Source organism: Lucilia sericata, unplaced genomic scaffold, assembly GCF_015586225.1.
Source record: "Lucilia sericata isolate MDLA Ls3-8-SP2 unplaced genomic scaffold, ASM1558622v1 Contig000031F_arrow, whole genome shotgun sequence".
NCBI classification, from domain to species: domain Eukaryota; kingdom Metazoa; phylum Arthropoda; class Insecta; order Diptera; family Calliphoridae; genus Lucilia; species Lucilia sericata.
This window is the reverse complement of record NW_023994069.1, coordinates 188,028-204,444: the sequence shown is the minus strand read 5'-3', so window position 1 is coordinate 204,444 and position 16,417 is coordinate 188,028. Positions and strand designations below refer to the sequence as shown.

At 31.7% G+C, this 16,417-nt stretch overlaps 1 protein-coding gene across 1 annotated transcript; it reads left to right on the top strand.

The window, feature by feature from the left end:
* The first annotated feature begins 980 nt into the window (after positions 1 to 980).
* LOC119611580 (serine/threonine-protein kinase par-1) lies at positions 981 to 14,106 on the top strand. The gene is made up of 16 exons (XM_037967229.1): positions 981 to 1,000; positions 1,211 to 1,369; positions 1,549 to 1,568; positions 5,086 to 5,240; positions 5,303 to 5,577; positions 5,638 to 5,754; positions 5,813 to 5,876; positions 5,959 to 6,074; positions 6,134 to 6,304; positions 6,476 to 6,599; positions 6,666 to 7,906; positions 7,971 to 8,092; positions 8,161 to 8,279; positions 8,338 to 8,752; positions 12,497 to 13,520; positions 13,604 to 14,106. The coding sequence occupies exons 4-16, from the start codon at positions 5,129 to 5,131 to the stop codon at positions 13,889 to 13,891; spliced, it is 4,188 nt and encodes a 1,395-aa protein (XP_037823157.1). The 5' UTR covers positions 981 to 1,000; positions 1,211 to 1,369; positions 1,549 to 1,568; positions 5,086 to 5,128; the 3' UTR covers positions 13,892 to 14,106.
* Positions 14,107 to 16,417: the final 2,311 nt, after the last annotated feature.

Below are 16,417 nucleotides of genomic sequence, written 5' to 3'. Positions count from 1 at the left end.
AAAAGCGATATAAAATGTAATATTATTTCGTTATTGGTAACGAAGTAACCAGTGGATTAATATGGTTTAATCGACTCATAGTGATTCTAAGCCGATTAGTATATTTTATGTTGGATATACGATCAAGATTTTTGTGCTTTACAAACATCTGCAAAAACGTATAATACCCTACTAATCGATGTGCAAATCGAGCTATTTTTGGTGAAAACTTCTTAATATATGTATGAACATTAGGGTCAAAACCAAAATTTGGATACTAAATTTAGAAGAGGCATAAACTGTAGCCCCTATCCATGCTTTTTTCGTGGGTCAAACAATATACTTGCATATATAGAAAATTCAAAAGTTTGTTTAGAGTAAATATCGAAAACTATATCGCTCGAGAAAAAGTGATATACTTTTTTTACGTACTTTGTGGAATGGGTGGGGCCGATTTGAAATTTTCAAAAATTGTATAAAAGTTAAAAAACCCTAATGTACATATGATATGATCACTAGTGATTTCTGTCAATATCAGTGTGAACTAAAATTAAATTAAATATTTTCGATATTCGTTAGAAAGTTGCATTTAAATTTAAAAATTCAGGATATCAACATAATTGTCCTTTTGAGTCCAAGGCGAAACGACTATAACATAAAGTCATTCATACAGATTTTTGTTCATGAAACTTTATATTGACATCAAACATCATAAATAAAATATACAACGAATTCATCTTAATTTTCCTTTCAATTTTATAAAACTTTTATATGATTTGTATCCTCAATAGAGCATTAGTTTAAAAATGGTTAATAACGAAGTGATATGGTGTTGCCAACACAAAAAAATAAAGTACAGAGTTGTATACAAGTGTAGCGAAAATTTTATTTTAATATAACGGTCGTATTAAAACATTACCTTTGTAGTGTTATAAAATACCGATTACATAATGTATGAGTACTAGTATGATTATTTGCCATTTACTTTTTCATTCATATCACAAGAATGCATTATAAAACAGTTTAGTTGTCACTGTTGCAAAAATAAATACATTAGAAAAGTTCACGAACATCTTTTAATAACGTTGATTTTCACAACTACTTACACTGCCATTCTATAAAAAATACATAGTTTTTGTTTCCTCTTTTTTTTAAAGAAAAAAGTGAATTGTTTTTCGGATTCAAGTGAAAATTCCGTGTGATATATATTGTTTTTTTTTTTTTTGTATAGATTTCATTCGCCTTTGCATATTTTGTTGTAGTTGTGTTTATAGCTTTTATGTGGTAGAGCCGACATTGACGACCTCATTCGAGGCCAATATGCAATGTTCTCGTTAATTTTGCGGTGAAAATACATTTAAACTATATTTCGTTCGGAGTGTATGAAGTTGTAAGAATTTAAGAAAACATTAAAAATAAAACTTGTGATAATCTTGTGCTTTTTATATTAAAAATTACTGTTATTATTAAAAAAATATATAATAATATGTGAAAATTTATAAAAAAAACCAACTAATAGTTTCATTAATTTTGTTTATATGTGCTGATAAAATAATTATTGATTTAAAGAAATCGTCAAGGAAAAAATGGTATGTTGTAGAATAATTTACGTTTATAGTTTTCTCTTATTTTTTGGACAATTGTATTATAGTTAAATAAAACATACTATAAATTTTCATTAACAATTCCTCTCGAAATACCTAAATTTTATATTTATTTAATAGAAATAGGTATTTAGAAAAAAAACAGGGGTATTACAATTCTAGTTGAGTTGGTTTATTGATTTTTCGCATAAACTTACAGTCATTTCTCTCTTCATTCTTCTTTTTTCACCCCTGTCTCTTTTACGCATTAGCTGTTGATAATATTTTGTTATTTTTACCATAAAAACAATCAAGTGTCAATCACACGGTCAGCATTGTTTAGTTATCATGCCAGAATTAATGAAAAGAATGATTCAAATGATATTATATATAATTTCATAAAACTGGACCCAATCATCACAACTAGTTCCTAAAATGGTGTGTTTCATAAATATAATTATTTACAAAGATGATAATTCCTAGTAAAGGAAACGGTTCCAGAAACGCTTTATATGTATGTAAATAGGTGCCAAAGTGACAAATTTAAACAAAAACAAGTAAGAGTTTATAGTCGGGCATGGTCGACCATATGATACCCTATACCAGTGATTATGCTAAAAATTTTGATTATTTTTTAATAATGCATTTAATTTCATTTTTACCTTAATTCAGAAATATTTTAACAATTTCTTGACAACAAGTAAGAATTCGGACATGCCGAATCTTATATACCCACCATCAAATCATTCTTATTAATAAACTTTGATATTATCGAAGCAATTTTCTTATTTATTAGATCAGTGTTGAATTTTATTATCAAATGTCGATATTAATATGAACAAATGGGCTTAAGTATGGACCGTGTTCCTTCGAATAAAAAAAAAAAATAATTTTTGGTTAGTTATCGACCGATCCTCACCAAATTCAGCTGAAAAATTGCAGTTCTTATAAAACTACAGTAATTTAGAAGAACTTTTGAGCCAATGCTGAGCGTTAAAGCCATTTTCTGGAGTGAATCTTATATAAGGGTCTATTATAGACCGATCTTTATAAACTTTTGTACATAAATTATGTTTCGTAAAGAAGTTGTTTATTCGAATTTCATCGCCTAAGTCGTAATTTGAAGTAATTAATAAGTGTTAAAGTAATTTTCTAAAGTTGTAATTTATCGATCCATCTTCATCAAAGTCGGTAGGAAGATTTCAGTTGCCATAAAACTGGTTTATGTTGAAATTCATATATCTACTCGTAATTTAATGCCAGTAATGAGCGTTAAAGGCGCCCTTATACGGGGGGGTGGGGTCAATTATGGACCGATCTCCTAAAATTTTGAATGATTTTTGTTCATACAAATATTGTTTATGTTGCATTTTTGAAAATTTTTGAGCGTTTCTAAAGGGGACCTTAAATGGGGGGTAGGGTCCTTTATTGACCGATACTCATAAATATCTGAAGAGGACATTGAAATTGTGAAATTTCATCGCCGTAGTCGTATTTGAGCGTTACAGTAATTTTCTGAAGGGGACCTTATATGGGGGCCTTACAAATAAGGCTAGCACAAAACTTGTTTATGTAGAATTTCAGTGCTGTAATTGAATTTTTGACTCAGTAATTAATTAAAGTTAAGACCAATACTTGGAAAATTTGTTAGAGAGCTTTTTACTCGCACAAATAAAACATGTTTATGCCGAATTTCACCTCTTTAGATGGTTCTATTAGACAGTTATGAGCGTTAAAGTTATTTTTTAAAACCTTATATGGAGGGTAGGGACAATTATGGACCGATCGTTATAACATTTTACGAAGAGATTTAAGTTTCCATAAAACATGTTTATGCCAAATTTTACCGCTATAGATGCTTTTTTCAGCCATTTAAGAGCGATAAAGTAATTTTCTAAATGGGGCCTTATATGGGGGCTAGGCGAAATTGTGGACCGATATTGTACCATTTTCAATACCAAACAAACTGCATCAACTAAAAGTATCTATGCAAAATTTTAGACAGAAAGACAGACGGACCGACAGATCGTCTTAGAATCTATTAAGGACCCAGAATATATGTATATACTTTTGTGGGTCTTAGACGAATATTTCAATGTGTTACAAACGGAATGACAAAAACAATATACCCCCATCTTTTTTGATGTTGCGTATAAAAAGTTATTTGCTAAAAGAGGGGTTATATGGGGCAGGGTTAATATACGTTAATACGTCTACATCAGTTATTTATGCAGAATATAATCGTGATATTAGTGTTTATAAGTGAATTTTGACCATCAAATCACTTTCTGAAGGGGACATTTTATGGGAAATAGGGTCACATGAAGCCCGATCATTACGAAAATCTGCAGTATCATTAAGACTTATATAGAACTAAGTTTTGTCGATTTTTGAAGTGCTACAAGATCATTTAACATATTTATGAGCTCAAAAGCCCTTTTCGGGAGTACGGTTGTATGTGGGACTACAGGAAATAATGGACCGATTTTAACCATTTTCTATAGGCGTCGTCCTTGGGTCAAAAGAAGAGTATGTGAGCACAAGGTTTACATGGACACACAGGTTTACATGGACAGACGGAGTGATACTAAGCCGATTGCGGTACTTTAAGGTGGGTGTAGGACTAATATTTTAAGGTCTTACAAACATCAGCACAAACACTATAGTGGTGTACGGTATAAAAACATCGATATCAACGACAATCTTAGAAAATGCCCGCGTTCTAGAAGTAGTTGTGGAATTAATACCGTTATTTAATAAAATTTCTTTAAATTTAATAGAGCTTTTCTGGATAATAAATGGGAAGTCTTATTTTCAATTGCGATTTTCTAAATTTTAAATAAAATATCTCGATTTATGTATATTGTTTTGTTTTTAATTTCAAATGAAACGTTCTGATTTCTAATTTAAAAGGAGATATCTTAATCTTAGTTTAAAACAACTATAATTGAGAATTAATTGCACATAATTGAATTGTGAGATTTTCGGAAGTTTACATATGACCCGATCCGAAAAAATCTTTTGTATATATTATTTTTGTATATATTATTCCCAATATCATTATTAAGTTATGAGTTATTTATGTTGAGGTGATGTTCAGAAGAGGGCTTTATATGGCAACTATGATCAATTATGGACCGATAGGAAAAATATTTCACAGAAATAATATTAGTTTTAATATTAGATTTATACATACATATATGCAAAATTTTTTGTTAATAATATTCTCTACACAGTTATTAAATATCAGTCCATTTTCCGGGAGTATTTTAATATGTATGGTAGCTATATGAAAATTTGAACCGACTATTTACTTATACTCTTATATTTTGTGTAATTTAAACTTGATTTGAGATGAAATCCAGTGCCAACCTCTATATAGTTATCTAAAATTTCCCAATTTTTTTCAAAACTTTTTTATAGAGTATATATTTTTTAAATCATGACTTTATGTATTATATATTGTAGAATTTTATAAAATTTTGATACAGACTTATGTTCACAACTTGTTTCTAAATTTCAGTAATCTAAAATGTGGAATTGAATGAGAATAGCTCAAAACCAATATGGGAGAAAGTGACAACGAAGACAAGAAGGCCAATAAAAGTGGTACAACTGATGCTAAACCCACAGCCAAAAAGCAGGAAAATGATCACTCCGATGTGGAAAGCAGAAACGGTGCATAATATATTCTTCTATCACATGGAAAAATATTTTAATATGATTTTTTAATTATATAGGCGATCATGATAAGTCGGACAAACAAACAAAACCGATTTACGCGCAAACATCTAAAGATGATGTCAATACTAAGGCCAACAGCGATTCTAAAGAGTCGGCTTCTGCAAAGCAAACACTTAATGCCACCACCCATCATCCGAATATTGCAACATCAAAGGACTCATTAAAAAGCAAAGAACCCATTCGTGTTGGTTTCTATGATATCGAAAGAACCATTGGAAAAGGGAATTTTGCAGTGGTAAAATTGGCACGACATCGTATAACTAAAAATGAGGTATTTTGTATTAGCTTTCACACTTAATTGTTAATAATATAAAAATTTTATTTAATAAAGGTTGCTATAAAAATTATCGATAAATCCCAATTGGATACAACCAATTTGCAAAAAGTTTATCGTGAAGTGGAAATTATGAAACGTCTGAACCATCCCCATATTATTAAGTTGTACCAGGTACGAAATCAATTTTAATAAATTTTAAAAGATTTTAAAGATGTTTTCTTTTTTGTAGGTGATGGAAACAAAAAATATGATTTATATTGTTTCGGAGTACGCAAGTCAAGGGGAAATATTTGGTAGGTTTTGTGTACAAAGTATTTCAAATACTATTTAAGGATCTATAAAATTAATGGATTTTTTTATTGTATATTCCTTTAGATTACATTGCCAAATATGGTCGAATGTCGGAAACTGCAGCACGTTTTAAATTTTGGCAAATTTTATCAGCTGTGGATTACTGCCACAAAAAAGGAATTGTCCACAGAGATCTTAAGGTAAATTTTGACAAAATAAGAAAACATGCCCTTTATAATGACCGATTTTTTTAAATTAGGCTGAAAATCTACTTTTGGACAATAATATGAATATAAAAATAGCTGATTTTGGATTTTCGAATCATTTTAAAGTAGGAGAACTACTTGCCACTTGGTGTGGCTCGCCACCATATGCAGCACCTGAAGTTTTCGAAGGAAAGCAATATACTGGACCAGAAATCGATATATGGGTAAGTGTAAATGAAAATGCTGTCTTCCTAAGTGTCTATATAGTTAAGGGAAGTAAGATTGGAGTTTTGATTTAAAAGTCCAATGTGCTTTCTTCAGACCCCATTATTATTTATTTGTAAAATTTTTACCAAACTTAAATTTATTTTGGTCGCTGTTAAATTTCTTTACAGTCACTTGGTGTTGTACTATATGTTTTGGTATGTGGAGCACTGCCATTTGATGGTTCTACATTACAAAGTCTTAGGGACCGTGTACTCTCTGGACGTTTTCGTATACCATTCTTTATGTCTTCAGGTACAATTCAGTTTATTTTTTAACAATTTCAAATAAGTATTTATTTGCTATTAATGCTAATTGTAGAGTGCGAACATTTAATAAGACGTATGCTAGTGTTAGAGCCATCTCGACGCTATACCATCGAACAAATTAAACTTCATCGCTGGATGTGTCCAGAAATTTTAGAACTATCAAATATAGCGAAATTCAACGTTAATATGGATGGTACCACAAACATCGAACCCAACGAGGACATAATGCGCATAATGTCCGAATTCGCTGGCATACCACCGGAAAAGACCAGAGCCAGTCTTAAGAAGAACAGTTACGATCATGTAGCAGCTATTTATCTTCTCTTGCAAGATCGTGTTTATAACAAGAAGATGGCACAAGAAAAACAACAAATGTGTGGAGGAAGTATTGGCCTTAATAATACCACCAGTAATGCCACTATTGCATCATCGTCTTCACTGCCAAAATACGCTGGTGGTAGTAAACAGCATGCCCTATCAACCTTATCTACGCTATCGTCAGCCTCTGCTACAGCCCAGTATTCGTCCAAAATATTGTACAAACACAATAGCAAGACATCGGCAGCAACAGAACATCATCATCAAAGGTTGAAAGCAAATCATGTACTGCATGAGGATCAGGTTAGCAATAATTTGCATCTGATAAAGGAACACTATAGTCTTTTGTCGAAACTTAGTCGACAGACCTTGTTGAGTGAGCGATCGGCTCCGGTTACAGGAACAGCTGAACATTTGCTGCAGTCTAAAATGGTCGATAATCATCTGAGATATCATTCGGAAAAGAGTGGTGGACGCACATCACGCCAGGACTTGGGCAATAGCCATCGCCCAATAGGTTGTTCATCTTACAGTATAGACAATAATAAACATTCCATTACCAATCTAAATAGTCGCGATGTATTGGCTTCGAATCAGCGTCTTAATGGTGGGCCACCGGTGCGTATTATTGACGAACGTTCTATGCGTGAACGTATGTTTAGTGGAGCTGGTGGTATTGCTCATTTCAATATTGAAGAAAGTATCCTAAAACAGAGTTCAGAAGACTGTAGGCTTTTACTGCAAAAGGCCACTGCCATATCAGAATCCAAGAACAATAAACACCAACAAAAACCAAAAACGACTGAGGATAAACAAATGTCCGATACAAAACTCAACGAATCCAAGCCCCTATCCAGCTCAACTAGTTTCGATTCATCCGCAGTTTTAGATCAAAGTCTAAGTTTTCGCTACAAAATGTCTGCCGAGGCCACAAAACTATTTCAAACTCTACAAGAAAGTCCTCTACCAGTGGAGGTAAGTACAATTATAATTATAATTATAATAACAGAGTTAAGCTAAGATATTTGTCTATTTTAAGGAATCCGGTAGCAAAGAAATTACCAAAACTAAATCAAATATTACTCTCAACTCGAATGGTGATCACAAGTCAAACTTGTCGGGCAAAACTCAATTACAAAATAATGCGGAAAATTACACAGGGTAACATAATAAAGTTTGTTATTCTATATAATTTACTTATAATGTAATGCTTTTAATGTATGTTTCAGTACAAATGGCAATGATAGATCTACAACGAAAGTTACATCGAAGAAAGTTTCTGCTCAATGTAGTTCAAGTACAGATGAAGGTTGTGAAACTGATATGGGAGGGACAAGTGATACAAAAGGTTAGTATTTTAATTAACTAATGCTTGCATTATTTAACATAACAAATTATAATTGCAGATACTTCGCAATCCTCGATCGATTTAAGAAATCAACGAATACAATCATATGCTAGTAGCAGCTCTTCGAGTGGTGTCATTGGCAGTTATTCGAAGAGTCTAAGTCAAAATTTAAGTAGAGGATCTTCGAAAAGTAATTGTTCAACATTTGAGAGTATTGATTTTAATTTAGTTACAAGCATCGATCTAGCCGGTAGTCTACCTTCATGTGCTAGTAACTCCACACTTGCAGCTTCGGCTTCCGGCGCTGCTAGTGTTACCGGAAGTGGTAGTGTCAATTCGGAACATTCATCGGAACGTTCATTTTATAATAGCAATAATTCATGTGTATATATGCCACCTGTAACAAGTACATCGTCAATGTTATCCACTAAGTCGACTCCCTATACCGATAAACGTTCACCGATACATTTTAGGTATGTATTTAATTTCTACTATTTTATTTCCATGATAGATCAAATAGAGCATGAAATTATATTTTTTTCACACACCAAACAATCGATATCTCAATCATTCGCACGGCGATTCAATTAACCAATTAGGATATACGATTTGATCTCAGTAGGCTTTGTATTTTGAACACCCATTATATATAAAATGTTGACCAAATACTTTATTATTGACTAGCTATACCCAGTGTGCTTCGCTACCCTCATCGTAATGGAATAAAATAAATATTATTGTAAATGTGTATATATCTGCAATATCAAAAAGTCCCCTATTTAAATTTATGTTTATATATTCAATATTTTAGAAAACTCAAAAAGTACCAATGAAGTACAAAAAGGTAACAAAAGACCTCTTTTATTTAATTTCATGTTCCTAAGTTCAATATTATAGAAAATTAAAAAAGTACCAGTTGAAGAACGAATAATTACCAAAGGGTCCCCTTTTATAGATTTTCATTAACTCTGGGCTCCACATGGTTAATTTCATGTTATAAAAAACACAAAAAGTACCTTTTGAAGAACGAAAAATTACAAAAAAGTCCTCTTTTATATGTTCTCACTTACTCCGGGCTCTACGTACTTAATTTCATGTTTCTAGGTTCAATATTATAGAAAATTCAAAAAGTACCTTTTGAAGAACGAAAAAGTGCCGAAAAGTCCCCTTTTATAGGTTATCACTTAATCTTGGCTGTACTTGCTTAATTTCATGTTTCTAGGTTCAATATTATAGAAAATTCAAAAAGTACCTTTTCAAGAACGAAAAAGTACCAAAAAGTCCCCTCTTGTAGATTCTCATTTACTCCAGGCTCTATATGCTTAATTTCATGCTTCTAGGATCAATATTATAGAAAATTCAAAAAGTACCTTTTGAAGAACGAAAAAGTACCAAAAAGTCCCCTTTTATAGATTCTCATTTACTCCAGGCTCTACATGCTTAATTTCATGCTTCTAGGATCAATATTATAGAAAATTCAAAAAGTACTTTTTGAAGAACGAAAAAGTACCAAAAAGTCCCCTTTTATAGGTCCTCACTTAATTCGGGCTCTACATGTTTAATTTCATGTTTCTAGGTTCAATATTTTAGAAAATTCAAAAAGTACCTTTTGAAGAACAAAAAAGTACCAAAAAGTCCCCTTTTATAGTTTCTCACTTAATCCAGGCTCTACATGCATACTTTCATGTTTCTATTTTCAATATTATAGAAAATTCATAAAGTACCTTTTGAAGAACGAAAAAGTACCAAAAAGTCCCCTTTTATAGATTCTCATTTACTACGGGCTCTAAATGCTTATTTTCATGTTTCTAGGTTCAATTTAATAGAAAACTCAAAAAGTACCAGTCGAAGGACGAAAAAGTACCAAAAAGTCCCCTTTTATAGATTCTCATTTACTCCAGGCTCTAGATGCTTAATTTCATGCTTCTAGGATCAATATTATAGAAAATTCAAAAAGTACCAGTCGAAAGACGAAAAAGTACCAAAAAGTCCCCTTTTATAGATTCTCATTTACTAAGGGCTCTACATGCTTAATTTCATGTTTCTAGGTTAAATTTTATAGAAAACTCAAAAAGTACCAGTCGAAAGACGAAAAAGTACCAAATAGTCCCCTTTTATAGATTCTCATTTAATAAGGGCTCTACATGCTTAATTTTATGTTTCTAGGTTAAATTTTATAGAAAACTCAAAAAGTACCAGTCGAAGGACGAAAAAGTACCAAAAAGTCCCCTTTTATAGATTCTCATTAACTAAGGCCTCCGCATGCTTAATTTCATGTTTCTAGGTTAAATTTTATAGAAAACTCAAAAAGTACCAGTCGAAGGACGAAAAAGTACCAAAAAGTCCCCTTTTATAGATTCTCATTTACTCCGGGCTCTACATGCTTAATTTCATGTTTCTAGGTTAAATTTTATAGAAAACTCAAAAAGTACCAGTCGAAAGACGAAAAAGTACCAAAAAGTCCCCTTTTATAGATTCTCATTTACTAAGGGCTCTACATGCTTAATTTCATGTTTCTAGGTTAAATTTTATAGAAAACTAAAAAAGTACCAGTCGAAGGACGAAAAAGTACCAAAAAGTCCCCTTTTATAGATTCTCATTTACTAATGGCTCTACATGCTTAATTTCATGTTTCTAGGTTAAATTTTATAGAAAACTCAAAAAGTACCAGTCGAAGGACGAAAAAGTACCAAAAAGTCCCCTATTATAGATTCTCATTTACTAAGGGCTCTACATGCTTAATTTCATGTTTCTAGGTTAAATTTTATAGAAAACTCAAAAAGTACCAGTCGAAAGACGAAAAAGTACCAAATAGTACCCTTTTATAGATTCTCATTTACTAAGGGCTCTACATGCTTAATTTTATGTTTCTAGGTTAAATTTTATAGAAAACTCAAAAAGTACCAGTCGAAGGACGGAAAAGTACCAAAAAGTCCCCTTTTATAGATTCTCATTAACTAAGGCCTCCGCATGCTTAATTTCATGTTTCTAGGTTAAATTTTATAGAAAACTCAAAAAGTACCAGTCGAAGGACGAAAAAGTACCAAAAAGTCCCCTTTTATAGATTCTCATTTACTCCGGTCTCTACATGTTTAATTTCATGTTTCTAGGTTCAATATTATAGAAAATTCAAAAAGTACCTTTTGAAGAACGAAAAAGTACCAAAAAGTCCCATTTTATAGATTCTCATTTACTCCGAGCTCTACATGCTTAATTTCATGTTTCTAGGTTTAATTTTAAAGAAAACTCAAAAAAGTACCTGTGTAGAACGAAAAAGTAGCGAAAAGTCCCTTTATTATTAATTTCATGTTTCTATTTCAATATCATAGAAAACTCAAAAAGGACCAGTTGGAGAATGAAAAGTACCAAAAAATATCACTTGATACCGGGGTTCCAAATAACACCCCATTAGGATATTTAGTGTTTCTAAATTTAAAAATTTTATCTAAATTGGATCATTGTGGTTGAATAAAATCAAATTTCCCGTTTTTACCCCTTTTGGTACTTTTTTCCTCCCCATTAACGAAATAAAAATTCTATTCCAAAAAGTTGCAACATCGTAGTGGGAGCCCGTTATTATGTATTCATATGTATAAGTTAATAAACCAAAAACGATGTTTTATGAAAAAAGTACCAAAAATAGGTACAATTTTAACCCCTTAAACGTCCGAATATCCAAAAAGTACTAAATTTAAATTTTTATTTTTTCGTTAAGTTATGAAGGAGTTAAAAATATTTTTTGAATGTGCACTGGTTTAAAAGATACATGGGGTGCGAAAAAAGTACCAAAATACAGTTTTTACCCGTTTATTCCCTAAAGGGGCCGAATTTTAAAAAAGTACCAGACACCTGTCCGTTTATTTTTTAAATGAACGGCGATAAGCTTTAAACTGTTTTTGTATCTTTTCTAGTTTAGGAGATATAAGGTTACCGAATTTACCCGTTTTTACCCTTTTTTACCCCCTAAACATTCGAATTTCCAAAAATCCCGTCTTAGTGGATCTATTTGGCGGGAGACCAACCTCCTGTCCAAATTTCAGCTCTTTAGCTTCAACCGTTTAGGCTGTGCGATGATGAATCAGTCAGTGAATCAGTCAGTCAGTCAGTCAGTCAGTCAGTCAGTCAGTCAGTAACGTTAGAATTTTATATATATAGATAATCAAATTTTTTTGTATATAAATTGATATGTATAATGAATTTCTTATACAACCTATTAGGGAAGGACGTCGTGCTAGTGATGGCTTAGTAGCCCAAGGCATTGTAAGTGCAGCAGGTCCTCTACACAATGGGACAGCGTACGGTAGTTATCGCTACGACAACCATAAACGCAATGGTTGGCTCGAACTGCAACAACTGCAAAGGGAAGCTCACACCCTTAAATCTAAGTACAGATCAAATCTGCCATTGGATGAGTTTAACAATTGTCAATTTCAACATAGTCAATTCTATACACTGTCAAACAGAATACCTGTGGAATTCCATCAACCATATGCGCCGCATTTGGTGCGTGCTATGGAAAATATGGAGAATTTTCCCGATAAAAATGGTACAATACATCCGTCATTGTATCATTATTTGCGTTTGGATGCAGCAAATGCCGCATATGCTGGCAGTATGCCTAGAGCTCATCATGAAGGTTTACTCTATAGTCAGCTGAATGCAGCTGCCATGTTGCCCATGCAAAAACCACCGCTGCAACAACAACTACTTCAACATAGATTGCTGCAACAAAAACGGCAGCTATTTCAAAAACAATATGCTTTGGAGTCGCATCTTGCGCGACCACATCACATGCTAAGAGAGCATGGCTACAAGTTAAGTCCTCATCCACATGGAGTGCCTATAACGCCCACATCTACACCACCGCCTCAAACCATGCCACATCCTGATGAACTAATGGAGTTGCATATGCTTGAACGCAGTGGCAAACTGCATCACAACTCATTGGCACCGTTAGCAGCATACTCCAGCAATCATCATGCCGCCATTAACAATCATTACATGAAAACAACATACATTAAACAGCAATCGGCCGATGTGGCTGTGCTACCCATGACCCGAAGCAGAAGTCCAAATATGAGTCGACATGCTTCGGAAACTTGGAATTCCTTAAGTGCAGCGACCATAGTGCACAAGAAAATGTCACCGGTAAAACTGGAGAATGGAACTGTAAATCGTGGATCAGCCTCGACGCCAACATCTGCGCTAGCACCACCACCACCGACACCACATGCATACCATGTAATTGTTAATCCGTCATACGTTATATTTCGAAATTATTAATTGGACAACTGTATGTTTCTCTTTCTTTCTCTTTCATGCAGCCAACATCTTCATCAAATTCATTGACATTAGCCTCAACTCCACCGCCACATCCTACTTCATCTTTAACACTCTCATCACCACCTGCCACACCATCAACGTCTCTGGCACCAACGGTTTCCTCGCTGTCACTGACAAAGCAATCATCTTCCAACTCATCCTCGTCATCATCCTCATATTCATCATGCACAACAGCAACAAATTTATATACACCGAATTGGCAGACTGTCATAAAACCGCTTAGCGAAAGTCCTATATTAGAAATGGCCGAGCACATGGAATCCGTTTAAGAGCACATACCGTATCCTTTATATTCTCTATCTGTTACGCTCTTTCTACTTACTCATCCCCTCAATACTTTTCCTACTCTACTCCTATATCGTAAATCAATTATTAATTTTTTTTTTTTGGTTGGCAAAAATAGTAATATTTAAAATCATTAAGTAGTTAATACCCAATAAGCAAAAACCTTTGAAATGATGTAAATATGTATTTGAAAACCTATTCAAATTTCAAACATAGCCTTTGAGAACAAATTTGAAAATTTTTGTTTTCAAATGGAAAATTATGGCCTTCTCAAACAAAAAGGCAGTTAGAAATCAAACGTATTTTTCAAATGTATTTCAAATTTAAAAAAAGGCTACAGGAAAGCTTGAAACTAAAAAAATTTTCAAACGTATTTCAAGTATTCTTTATTATTATTTTCATACATATTTCAAACCCTAATTATAATGCTAACTATTGCAAAATTCATATATTTTTTTACATCACCTGAAAATAAAACATTCATACATTTATTTTAGCATATTTTTCTTTTATATCTCCGATTATTTCTCCTATATTTAACGTTTTTTCGCTCCCTTGCTGTAGAAAAAATGTTCTGTTTTTATTTTTCTAAAATAATTTATTTTTTGAAAGAAACTTTTCTAAGTTCAATTAAAACAAAACTTTGAAAATTTTATAAATATCACACATTATATTTTTTTAAACGTTTTTTGAAATTATCATGTTTATTTCAAAGGCTAAACTTTAAAATTTGAAAACAATTTGGAAAATACATTATTTAGTTAAGAAAATTTTCAAAAATATTCACAGGTTTGAATTGATGTTTATTGGGTAACAACAACGACGACAACAACAACAACAATTCTCAATTAGTGTTTACTCTAGTGTTTTAAATTATTAAATTTAATTATTTATTGACATATGTATTGTTGGAGATGATTAATCGCAGATTAATGATCTCTTATTTGAAAACAATTTTTATGTTACAAAAAGTGTTTTTAGGCTTTAAAATTTATTTGGTGACATTTAATTGACAACACTAGTTGGAACACAACATAAATTCATACATAATTGTTTATGTATTAATTATAACAACAATTTACATAACTACACATATACAAACAAACATATATTTATTCATAAAGTAAATAATATTTACATAAATACATAGATAAAACAAATAGCCTAAACATTTTTCATCCATAAATTAATATCTTATATATTATATACATTTGTTATACATATGTATAAACTATATATAAAAATATATAACAGAATACTTAGATAAAAAGATCAGTAAACAACATAATTTAATGTACAATAACACACTATACTTCATACCTAAATTCTTATTTAAGGCAAAGCAAGCCGAATATAAATAATGACTTTACAACACTAACTGCAACAAGATTATTCCCCACCTGTTGCACAATTCTTTTCCTATCGTATTAGGAAATATTTCTTTTTATTCCTTTCTTTGAGAAAGTAACATAATTTCTTTTAGAATGAAACGTTTTTCGAATTTTTATATCGAATTTTCAATTTCAGAAATCTCTGAAATTTAATTAGAAATTTCTGAAATATAATAAGAAATTCCTGAAATATAATTGAAAATTTCTTAAATTGTATTAGAAATTTTTGATGTATAATATATAATATATTTTGTGATATGTAGTAAGTGAGAATATTGAAAAGAAAAGTGGAATGAATGATAAATATAAGATTTTAAAATTTTCGATGTCCTTTTAAAGACTGTGTCCAGTTAGTTTTTATATAGCTTTTATTTTAAAAAATTCATGTTCAAAATATTGGCCATTGTTGGCTACTATATTTTTCCATTTTTCTGGCAACATATGGATTGGGCGCCAAAACGAGTGTAAAACTATCTATGAAAATTCAATATAAAGAAATGTTCATCATTTGAGGACAAGAATGAATCAAGTCAGAGAGCGTTTTGCATCACTTCAAATAAATAGTAGTTGGACATGGCAAGGTCTGAACTTTACATAAAGCCCCCTTTACATGAACACACAAGTAATATGATCTGTCAAAATTTTGTGTAGAAGAGTACGGATGGGATCGTCTAAACCACACATCGGCAGAGCGTAAAATTTTCTTTCCACACTAACACTACTTCACTTTGTGTTTTTGCATTCCATGCACTGAAAGAAAAGTTTACAAAATTTTTTAGTGTTTTTGGTGTAGTGAGTTCACTACTTTACAGTGTACTGTATTATAAATAACAAAAAAACATTAAAATTTCTGGATTTTTTGTGAATAGGATTGGAAAAAATTTAAACACGGCCTATTATTTTTGAACATTGCTCTCGGAAATGTATTTATTTGCAATTTTAGATACAAAATGAATCTTAATATATACTCCATGTAAATAAAAGTAAAGAAATAATGGAAGATTTTGAAAAATGAAACAAATAATGGATCGTTAGGTGTATAAAAATATCCTCCAACAACTTTTGCGCTCATATACAGTACTATAAATATCAATTAACTGACAATATTTACAGGATAAT

Coding starts and splice junctions, on each gene's coding strand:
- LOC119611580 (XM_037967229.1), top strand. CDS start 5,129: ATGGGAGAAAGTGACAACGAAGACAAGAAGGCCAATAAAAGTGGTACA. Junction 6,600..6,665: donor ACCATTCTTTATGTCTTCAG/GTACAATTCAGT, acceptor TGCTAATTGTAG/AGTGCGAACATTTAATAAGA. Junction 8,093..8,160: donor AATGCGGAAAATTACACAGG/GTAACATAATAA, acceptor TGTATGTTTCAG/TACAAATGGCAATGATAGAT.